General features: G+C 66.6%; 1 protein-coding gene across 1 annotated transcript in view; it reads right to left on the bottom strand.

Moving 5' to 3' along the window:
* Positions 1 to 335: 335 nt before the first annotated feature.
* The window catches only part of RFX5 (regulatory factor X5), a 12048-nt gene continuing 1924 nt past the window's right edge, over positions 336 to 10459 (bottom strand). The window contains exons 5-12 of the mRNA XM_039715338.1: positions 10124 to 10255; positions 9563 to 9679; positions 9291 to 9372; positions 8537 to 8822; positions 7849 to 8233; positions 6734 to 7770; positions 797 to 1706; positions 336 to 757 (exon numbers count right to left, since the gene is read on the bottom strand). Coding sequence (XP_039571272.1) covers positions 355 to 757; positions 797 to 1706; positions 6734 to 7770; positions 7849 to 8233; positions 8537 to 8822; positions 9291 to 9372; positions 9563 to 9679; positions 10124 to 10255 — 3352 coding nt within the window. The 3' untranslated portion in view covers positions 336 to 354. The remainder of the gene's footprint in view (positions 758 to 796; positions 1707 to 6733; positions 7771 to 7848; positions 8234 to 8536; positions 8823 to 9290; positions 9373 to 9562; positions 9680 to 10123; positions 10256 to 10459) is intronic.

The following is a 10459-nucleotide window of genomic DNA, read 5'->3' as shown; positions in this document are numbered from 1 at the left end:
GGTACGGAGCAAGCCCAAGGCGCCCCGCGGGTTCCGCGTTGACGAAAAGCGGCGATTTTGGGGGAAAATCGCCTCGGATGTCGCTGTCACCACCCGGGGGGGCTGGGATGGACTTTTCCCCCCCTTGTCAGTGTCCCCTCCTAGTTCTCCTGTCCTCCCCAGTGCCAACGTCCCTTTCCCAGTGTCAATGTCCCCTCCGCACTCCCAGTGTCCCCTCCCAGTGCCCGTGTCCCCTCCCAGTGCCAATGTCCCCCCGCAGTGCCCGTGTCCCCTCCCCGCTCCCAGTGTCCCCTCCCAGTGCCCGGGCTCACAGACACACAGCCACGCTGCAGGGACTGGTTTTTACTGGTGTTTTTACTGGTGTGACGCAGGGGACCCCCTCCCCGTGTGTCCCCCGTGGTGCCCAGAGCAGGACTGTCCCCGCGTGTCCCCCGGGGGGGACCCGGCCCGGCTGTGTCCCCGCTGTGCCACCCTGGTGCCCGTCCTGCCATCCCTGATGACACTGACGCGGACGGGAGTGACGGGCCTGTCCCCGAGGGTGCCACTGCCACTGCCAGGCCTGTCCCCGAGGCTGCCACCACTGCCAGGCCTGTCCCCGAGGGTGCCGCCACTGCCCCTGGACGGGCACTCCCTGACGGGGATGGTGGCACTGCCACTGGCTGGTGTGTCCATGATGGGGGGGCTGCCGGTGACGTGCCTGTCCCCAGGGGTGGCACTGCCCCTGGACGGGCACTGTCTGACAGGGAGGGTGGCACTGCCACCAGCTGGGCTGTCCCCAACAGGGACGGTGGCACTGTCCCTGCCTGGGCTGTCCCCTCCAGGGACCGTGGCACCGTCCCTGCCTGTCCAGTCCCTGTCAGGGACGGCGGCACTGTCCCTTGATGGGCACTCTCTGATGGGGACAGTGGCGCTGTCCCTGCCTGGGCTGTCCCCTCCATGGACGGTGGCACTGTCCCCAGACGGGCACTCCCTGACAGGGATGGTGGCACTGCCACAGGCCAGCGTGTCCCCGGGGGGCAGGGTGGCATGGCCGGGCACCCTGGACTCCACGATGGTGGCGGTGACCCTGGGGATGGAGTCCCCCACCAGGACGGTGGCGCTGACGAAGACGGGCGTGTCCACGATGGTGGCAGTGCCCCTGGACAGGCTGGCCCTGACGGGCACGGTGACACTGCCCAGGATCCTCCTGTCCATCACGGTGCCACTCAGAGTGACCAGCGCGTCCACGATGGCGGCAGTGCCCCGGGACGGGCAGTCCCTGCTGGGGGCGGTGGCACTGCCAGCCCCCGCGCTGTCCCCGGCCCACAGCGGGCTGTCACCGACAGGGAGGGTGGCACTGCCGGTGACAGGCGTGTCCACGATGGTGGCAGTGCTCCTGGATAGGCTGTCCCTGACGGGGACGGTGGCACTGCCGGGGACCGGCCTGTCCCCAGGAGTGCCACTGTCCCTGGAGGGACTGTCCCTGCCAGGAAGGGTGCCACTGTCAGTGACCAGCCTGTCCCCAACAGTGCCACGGTCAGTGACCAGCCTGTCCCCAATGGTGCCACTGTCAGTGACCAGCCTGTCCCCGACAGGGACAGTGCCACTGACCAGCCTCTCCCCAACAGGGACAGTGGCAGTGCCAGTGGCCAGCCTGTCCTCAATGGGGACAGTGGCAGTGTCCCTGGATGAGCTGTCCCTGATGGGGACAGTGGCACTGCCGCAGGCTGGCACGTCCCTGACCGTGCCACTGCCCCCAGCTGGGCTGTCCCTGGCAGGGACAGTGGCACTGCTCCTGCCCGGCCTGTCCCCAGTGCCAGGGGTCCTGGGTGACCTGTCCCTGATGGGGACACTGCCACTGCCAGTGACTGACCTGTCCCCACGGGTGGCACTGCCCCTGTCCCCAGGGGTGGCACTGCCCCTGCCCGGCCTGTCCCCACTGCCACTGTCTCTGAGTGACCTGTCCCTGACAGGGATACTTCCACTGCCCCTGCTCCGCCTGTCCCCGCTGCCACTGTCTCTGGGTGACCTGTCCCTGATGGGGACACTTCCACTGCCCCTGCTCAGCCTGTCCCCAGGGGTGGCACTGCTCCTCACTGCCCTGTCCCCACGGGTGGCAGTGTCCCTGCTTGGCCTGTCCCCAGGGGTGGCACTGCTCCTCACTGCCCTGTCCCCAGGGGTGGCCCTGGGTGAGCTGTCCCTAACAGCGACGGTGGCACTGCCCTTGACTGCCCTGTCCCCAGGGGTGGCCCTGGGTGAGCTGTCCCTGACAGCGACGGTGGCACTGCCAGGCAGCGGCTTGTCCCTGGCAGGGACGGTGGCACTGCCCTTGACTGACCTGTCCCCAGGGGCGCCACTGCTCCTGCCCAGCCTGTCCCCAGGGGTGGCACTGCCCCTGGCTGCACTGTCCCTGACAGGGACGATGGCATTGCCACTGACTGGCCTGTCCCCAGTGTCACTGGCCCTGGATGAGCTGTCCTTAACAGGGATGGTGGCACTGCTCCTGCCTGGCCTGTCCCCCGCGGTGGCACTGGCTCTAGCTGACCTGTCCTTATCAGGGACAGTGGCACTGCCACGACTGGAGCTGTCCCTGACAGGGACGGGGGCACTGCTCCTGCCCGGCCTGTCCCCCGTGGTGGCACTGGCTCTAGCTGACCTGTCCTTATCAGGGACAGTGGCACTGCCACGACTGGAGCTGTCCCTGACAGGGACGGGGGCACTGCTCCTGCCCGGCCTGTCCCCAGGGGTGGCACTGCTCCTCCCCGCCCTGTCCCCACTGGTGGCACTGCTCCTGCTCGGCCTGTCCCCACTGGTGGCACTGCCCCGGCCCAGCCTGTCCCCACTGCCACTGTCTCTGGGTGACCTGTCCCTGATGGGGACACTTCCACTGCCCCTGCTCAGCCTGTCCCCAGGGGTGGCACTGCTCCTCACTGCCCTGTCCCCAGGGGTGGCCCTGGGTGAGCTGTCCCTAACAGCGACGGTGGCACTGCCCTTGACTGACCTGTCCCCAGGGGCGCCACTGCTCCTGCCCAGCCTGTCCCCAGGGGTGGCACTGCCCCTGGCTGCACTGTCCCTGACAGGGACGATGGCATTGCCACTGACTGGCCTGTCCCCAGTGTCACTGGCCCTGGATGAGCTGTCCTTAACAGGGATGGTGGCACTGCTCCTGCCTGGCCTGTCCCCCGTGGTGGCACTGGCTCTAGCTGACCTGTCCTTAACAGGGACAGTGGCACTGCCACGACTGGAGCTGTCCCTGACAGGGACGGTGGCACTGCTCCTGCCCGGCCTGTCCCCAGGGGTGGCACTGCCCCGGCCCAGCCTGTCCCCACTGCCACTGTCTCTGGGTGACCTGTCCCTGATGGGGACACTGCCACTGCCCCTGCTCAGCCTGTCCCCAGGGGTGGCCCTGCCCCTGCTTGGCCTGTCCCCAGGGGTGGCACTGCTCCTCACCGCCCTGTCCCCAGTGCCACTGTCTCTGGGTGACCTGTCCCTGACAGGGACGGTGGCACTGCTCCTGCCCAGCCTGTCCCCACTGACACTGGCCCTGGGTGACCTGTCCCTGATGGGGACACTGCCACTGCCCCTGCCTGGCTTGTCCCCAGGGGTGGCACTGCCCCTGGGAGAGCTGTCCCTCCTAGGGACAGTGGCACTGCTAGAGACTGGCCTGTCCCCAGTGGTGGCACTGCCCCTGGATGGACTGGCCTTGACAGGGACAGTGGCACTGCCACCAGCTGGGCTGTCCCTGACAGGGATGGTGGCACTGCTGGGGACCGGCCTGTCCCCAGTGGTGGCACTGCCAGTGTCCAGCCTGTCTCTGATGTCACTGGCCATGGGCGAGCTGTCCCTGGCAGGGATGGTGGCACTGCCAGTGACTGGCCTGTCCTCCACGGTGGCACTGCCAGTGTCCAGACTGTCCCCAGTGGTGGCAGTGCCAGTGACCAGCCTGTCCCCAGTGGTGGCAGTGCCAGTGTCCAGCTTGTCCCCAGTGGTGGCAGTGCCAGTGTCCAGCCTGTCCCCAGTGTCACTGACCCTGGATGGGCTGTCCCTGACAGGACTGGTGGCACTGCCAGTGTCCAGCCTGTCCCCAATGTCACTGGCCATGGGTGAGCTGTCCCTGGCAGGGATGGTGGCACTGCCCTGGCATGGGCTGTCCCCAGTGGTGGCACTGCCCCTGGCCAGACTGTCCTTGACTGGTGCAGTGGCACTGCCACCAGCTGGGCTGTCCCTGGCAGGGATGGTGGCACTCCTGGTGACCGGCCTGTCCTCAGTGCCACTGGCCCTGGCTGGGATGTCCTGCCTGGGGACAGTGGCACTGCCCCGGGATGAGCTGTCCCTGGCAGGGATGGTGGCACTGCCGGTGACAGGCTTGTCCTTGACAGGGACAGTGCCACTGCCACCAGCCGGGCTGTCCCTGATGGGAACAGTGGCACTCCTGGTGACCAGCCTGTCCCCAGCAGTGCCACTGCCCCCGGATGGGCTGTCCCTGACACGGACGGTGGCACTGCCACTGACTGGCCTGTCCCCAGTGGTGGCACCGCCCCTGGATGGACTGTCCTTGACAGGGACAGTGCCACTGCCACCAGCTGGGCTGTCCCTGCTGGGAACGGTGGCACTCCTGGTGACCGGCCTGTCCCCAGCAGTGCCACTGGCCCTGGCCGAGCTGTCCCTGACAGGGATGGTGGCACTGGCCCTTGATGAGCTGTCCTGGACAGGGACAGGGACAGTGCCACCAGCTGGGCTGTCCCTGCTGGGAACGGTGGCACTCCTGGTGACCGGCCTGTCCCCAGCAGTGCCACTGGCCCTGGATGGGCTGTCCCTGACAGGGATGGTGGCACTGCTGGGGACCGGCCTGTCCCCAGTGGTGGCACTGCCAGTGTCCAGCCTGTCTCTGATGTCACTGGCCATGGGCGAGCTGTCCCTGGCAGGGATGGTGGCACTGCCAGTGACTGGCCTGTCCTCCACGGTGGCACTGCCAGTGTCCAGACTGTCCCCAGTGGTGGCAGTGCCAGTGACCAGCCTGTCCCCAGTGGTGGCAGTGCCAGTGTCCAGCCTGTCCCCAGTGGTGACAGTGCCAGTGTCCAGCTCCCTGACAGGACTGGTGGCACTGCCAGTGTCCAGCCTGTCCCCAATGTCACTGGCCATGGGTGAGCTGTCCCTGGCAGGGATGGTGGCACTGCCCTGGCATGGGCTGTCCCCAGTGGTGGCACTGCCCCTGGCCAGACTGTCCTTGACTGGTGCAGTGGCACTGCCACCAGCTGGGCTGTCCCTGGCAGGGACAGTGGCAGTGCCAGCGCCCAGCCTGTCCCCAGTGTCACTGACCCTGGATGGGCTGTCCCTGACAGGACTGGTGGCACTGCCAGTGTCCAGCCTGTCCCCAATGTCACTGGCCATGGGTGAGCTGTCCCTGGCAGGGATGGTGGCACTGCCCTGGCATGGGCTGTCCCCAGTGGTGGCACTGCCCCTGGCCAGACTGTCCTTGACTGGTGCAGTGGCACTGCCACCAGCTGGGCTGTCCCTGACAGGGATGGTGGCACTGCCAGGCACCTCTCTGTCCCCAGTGCCACTGCCCCTGGGAGAGCTATCCCTCCTAGGGACAATGGCACTGCTAGAGACCGGCCTGTCCCTGGCAGGGACGGTGGCACTGTCACTGACTGGCCTGTCCCCAGTGGTGGCACTGCCCCTGGCCAGACTGTCCTTGACTGGTGCAGTGGCACTGCCACCAGCTGGGCTGTCCCTGGCAGGGACAGTGGCAGTGCCAGCGCCTGGCCTGTCCCCAGTGGTGGCACTGCCCCGGGATGGGCTGGCCTTGACAGGGACAGGGACAGTGCCACCAGCTGGGCTGTCCCTGGCAGGGAGAGTGGCAGTGCCAGCGTCTGGCCTGTCCCCAGTGGTGGCACTGCCCCGGGATGGGCTGGCTGGGCTGTCCTCAGTGGGGGTGGTGGCAGTGCCAGTGTCCAGCCTGTCCCCAGTGTCACTGACCCTGGCTGGGCTGGCACTGCCAGCATCTGGCTTGTCGCTGAGAGGGACAATGGCACTGCCACCACCAGGAGAGCCACCACTGGGGAAACTGGCACTGCCACCGACTGAGCTGTCCCTAGGGGGGACAGTGGCACCGCCCCCAGCCGGGCTGTCCCCAAGGGGGGCGGTGGCACTGCCATTGACTGGGCTGTCACTAATGGGGACAGTGGCACTGGCCCCAGCCAGGCTGTCCCCAAGGGGGGTGGTGGCACTGACAGTGACTGGGCTGTCCCTAGGCGGGGTGGTGGCAGTGCCACTGTCCCCATTAGTGACAGCTTGGTCAATGGCAGTGCCACCACTGGGGACAGGCCGGTCCCCAGCAGTGCCACTGGCCCTGGAGGGTGGCACTGCCATTGACCAAGCTGTCACTAATGGGGACAGTGGCACTGCCACCACCAGCAGAGCCACCACCAGGGATGCTGCCACTAACTGAGCTGTCCCCAAGGGGGGTGATGGCACTGACAGTGACTGGGCTGTCCCTAGGCGGGGTGGTGGCAGTGCCATTGACTGGGCTGTTCCCAAGGGGAATGCTGGCACTGCCATTGACCAAGCTGTCACTAAGGGGCACAGTGGCACTGCCACTGACCGGGCTGTCCCCAAGGGTGGTGGTGACACTGACAGTGACTGAGCTGTCCCCAAGGGGGGTGGTGGCACTGCCATTGACTGGGCTGTCAGTAAGGGGCACAGTGGCACTGCCATTGACTGGGCTGTCCCCAAGGGGAACGCTGGCACTCACTGGCCCTGGAGGGGCTGTCCCTGACAGGGATGGTGGCACTGCTGGGGACCGGCCTGTCCCCAGTGGTGGCACTGCCAGTGTCCAGCCTGTCTCTGATGTCACTGGCCATGGGCGAGCTGTCCCTGGCAGGGATGGTGGCACTGCCAGTGACCGGCCTGTCCTTCATGGTGGCACTGCCAGTGTCCAGCTTGTCCCCAGTGGTGGCAGTGCCAGTGTCCAGCCTGTCCCCAGTGGTGACAGTGCCAGTGTCCAGCTTGTCCCCAATGTCACTGGCCATGGGTGAGCTGTCCCTGGCAGGGATGGTGGCACTGCCCTGGCATGGGCTGTCCCCAGTGGTGGCACTGCCCCTGGCCAGACTGTCCTTGACTGGTGCAGTGGCACTGCCACCAGCTGGGCTGTCCCTGGCAGGGACAGTGGCAGTGCCAGCGTCTGGCCTGTCCCCAGTGTCACTGACCCTGGCTGGGCTGTCCTCAGTGGGGGTGGTGGCAGTGCCAATGTCCAGCCTGTCCCCAGTGTCACTGACCCTGGCTGGGCTGTCCTCAGTGGGGGTGGTGGCAGTGCCAGTGTCCAGCCTGTCCCCAGTGTCACTGACCCTGGCTGGGCTGGCACTGCCAGCATCTGGCTTGTCGCTGAGAGGGACAATGGCACTGCCACCACCAGGAGAGCCACCACTGGGGAAACTGGCACTGCCACCGACTGAGCTGTCCCTAGGGGGGACAGTGGCACCGCCCCCAGCCGGGCTGTCCCCAAGGGGGGTGGTGGCACTGCCATTGACCAAGCTGTCACTAATGGGGACAGTGGCACTGCCACCACCAGCAGAGCCACCACCAGGGATGCTGCCACTAACTGAGCTGTCCCCAAGGGGGGTGATGGCACTGACAGTGACTGGGCTGTCCCTAGGGGGGGTGGTGGCACTGACAGTGACTGAGCTGTCCCCAAGGGGGGTGGTGGCACTGCCATTGACTGGGCTGTCAGTAAGGGGCACAGTGGCACTGCCATTGACTGGGCTGTCCCCAAGGGGAACGCTGGCACTGCCATTGACCAAAGTGTCACTAAGGGGCACAGTGGCACTGCCACTGACAGGGCTGTCCCCAAGTGGAACGCTGGCACTGCCACTGACCGGGCTGTCCCTACTAGCCACCGTGTCACCGTCCACCTCCATGCTGTCCCCGCCACCCTCAGCAGCATCCACGCCCCTGTCCCCGCCGGGCACGGTGGCACTGCCACCGCCGGGTGACGCCCCTGGGGGCGAATCCCCTCCCTCATCCCCCTTGGGGACCTCGCCGTCCTCGGGTGACCCCGCGCTGTCCCCGGGCCTCTTGCGGGGCCTCCCGCGCCTCCTCTTGCTGGCGGTGCCGTCCCCGGCTCCCTCCAGGGCGCGCTTGGTGGCCCGGCCGCGCTGTCCCTCGCCGTCCCCTCCGGCGCGGGCGCCGCGGGGAGGGGACACTGGGAGGGTGACACTGGAAGTGGGGAAGGGACACTGGGAATGGGGAGGGGATACTGGAAGTGGGGAGGGGACATTGGGAGTAGGGAGTGGACACTGGAAGTCTGACACTGGAAGTGAGACAGGGACACTGGGAGTGACTAGGGGACACTGGAAGTGGGGAGGGGACACTGAGAATGTGACACTGGAAGTGAGTAGGGGACATTGGGAGTGGAAATGGGACACGAGGAGCGGGGAGGGGACACTGGGAATGGGGAGGGGACACTGGGAGTGTGAGACTGGAAGTAAATAGGGGACACTGGAAGTGAGTAGGGGACACTGGGAGTGGGGAGGGGACATGGGGCGCAGTGGAAGGGCACACTGCCAAGGAGGGACCAGCCCATCCCAGCCCCCGGGTGGGTGACTCCCGGGGTGTGGCGGTCCCCGCCGTGCCCAGGGCTGACCTGAGAGCACCATGGCCATGAGCAGGTCGGCGTGGGCGGAGCGGGGGCTGATGATGTGCTGCTGCAGCAGGAACTGCGCCACCTCCACGATGTTGTTGAAGGAGCGGCGCAGGATCTTCTCGGCCCAGTCGCACGTCAGGGCACACGCGGCCTCCGTCACCTCGCTGCTGTAGGACTGCGCCAGCTCGGCCAGCTCCGCCTGCTGGGGACACGGACAGCGGGCTGGGGACACCCTCACCGGGCTGGGGACACCCTCACCGCTGTGTCACCGCTGTGTCCGCTGTGGTGTCACCGCTGTGTCACCCCTGTGTCACCACTGTGTCACCCTACACTGCGGCTGTAGGGCTCTGACTGCTGGGGACAGGGACAGGGACGGGGACAGGGACAGTGTGTGACACCCGGGACAGGAGGACGGCAGGGAGGGGACAGCAGGAGGGTCATGGAGCAGGGCAGGACACAGGGATGAGCCCATGGAACAGGATGGGACACCGTGGTGGGGACAGGAGGGGATCCATGGAGCAAAGCAGGACCTGTATCCCACCATCCCATCCCATGGATCCCATCCCATCCCATGGATCCCATCCCATCCCATCCCATCCCAATCCCATCAATCCCATCAATCCCATCCCATCCTAAGGATCCCATGGATCCCATCCCATCGAGCACTCACGGTCTCGGTCACTTTGAGGTCCAGGCTGGGCAGGGGAGGAAGGCTGACCACGGTCTTCCTCCGGATCCCGCCGTAGCAGTACGTTGGGAAGAGTCAAGGACTTTTCCCGAGCCCAAAAATCCAGGAACCAACCCCTGAAGAACCCTCAGGAATGGGAAAAACTGGGGAAAACCAGGGAAAAGAATGGGAAAAACTGGGAAAAAATGGGAAAAGAAAGGAAAAGACAGGGAAAAGAGCAGCTGGCACCACAGCTGCAGCCCGGGGAAGGATATTTGGATTGGCCACGGCCCCCCAGGCGCCGGGCTTTGATGTTGGGGAAGATCTCGCGGATGATCTTGCCGAAGTTGGCCGTGCTCAGCGGGCGGCAGCCCAGGTTGTCACAGTAGCGCCTGCGGGGAACAGCGGGCGTCACACGGGGCAAATCCCGGGACAGGGAGTGCCAGGGAATGCCAGGGAACGCCAGGGAACGCCAGGGACTGCCAGGGAGCGCCAGGGAACGCCAGGGACTGCCAGGGAATGCCAGGGAATGCCAGGGAACGCCAGGGAACGCCAGGGAATGCCAGGGAGTGCCAGGGAATGCCAGGGAGCGCCAGGGAATGCCAGGGACTGCCAGGGCAGCAGGGCCAGGGACGTGGGGCACTGGGACAGGGGTTCCCAGGGGGGTGGGGACATAGGGACAAGGGACAGCAGGACAGGGGATCCTCAAGGACACAGGAGCAGGGGACATGAAGACAGGGTGTCCCCAGGGAGGTGGGGACAGGGGACACCAGGACAGGGGGGTCCTTGGGGACACAGGGACACGGTGCCATGGGACGTGGGACAGCCCGGCTCACTTGTAGGCGTCGTAGACGTCCTGCTTGGGCAGGCAGGTGTCCGTGTGCTCCTCCAGGTGGTTGCGGATCCAGCTGCAGGCGTGCATGTGCTCGGCCGTGCCCAGCGCGCTCAGCTCCAGCGAGGAGCTGCTGCTGCCCCGGGGATCCACAGGCATGGCACGGCCGGGGGAGAGCCCGTCAGCACCTCTGTGCCAGCTCCGGCCCGGCAGATCCGCCCGGCAGCGTCCCTGTCCCAGCGCCAGCCCCGTCCTGTCCTGTCCCATCCCATGGATCCCATCCCACCCCATCCCATCCCACCCCATCCCATCCCATCCCATCCCATCCCATCCCATCCCA

Source organism: Passer montanus, unplaced genomic scaffold, assembly GCF_014805655.1.
Source record: "Passer montanus isolate IOZ18808 unplaced genomic scaffold, ASM1480565v1 scaffold324, whole genome shotgun sequence".
NCBI classification, from domain to species: Eukaryota; Metazoa; Chordata; class Aves; order Passeriformes; family Passeridae; genus Passer; species Passer montanus.
The sequence above is the reverse complement of the archived record's forward strand: the minus strand, read 5'-3'. Positions and strand labels throughout refer to the sequence as shown.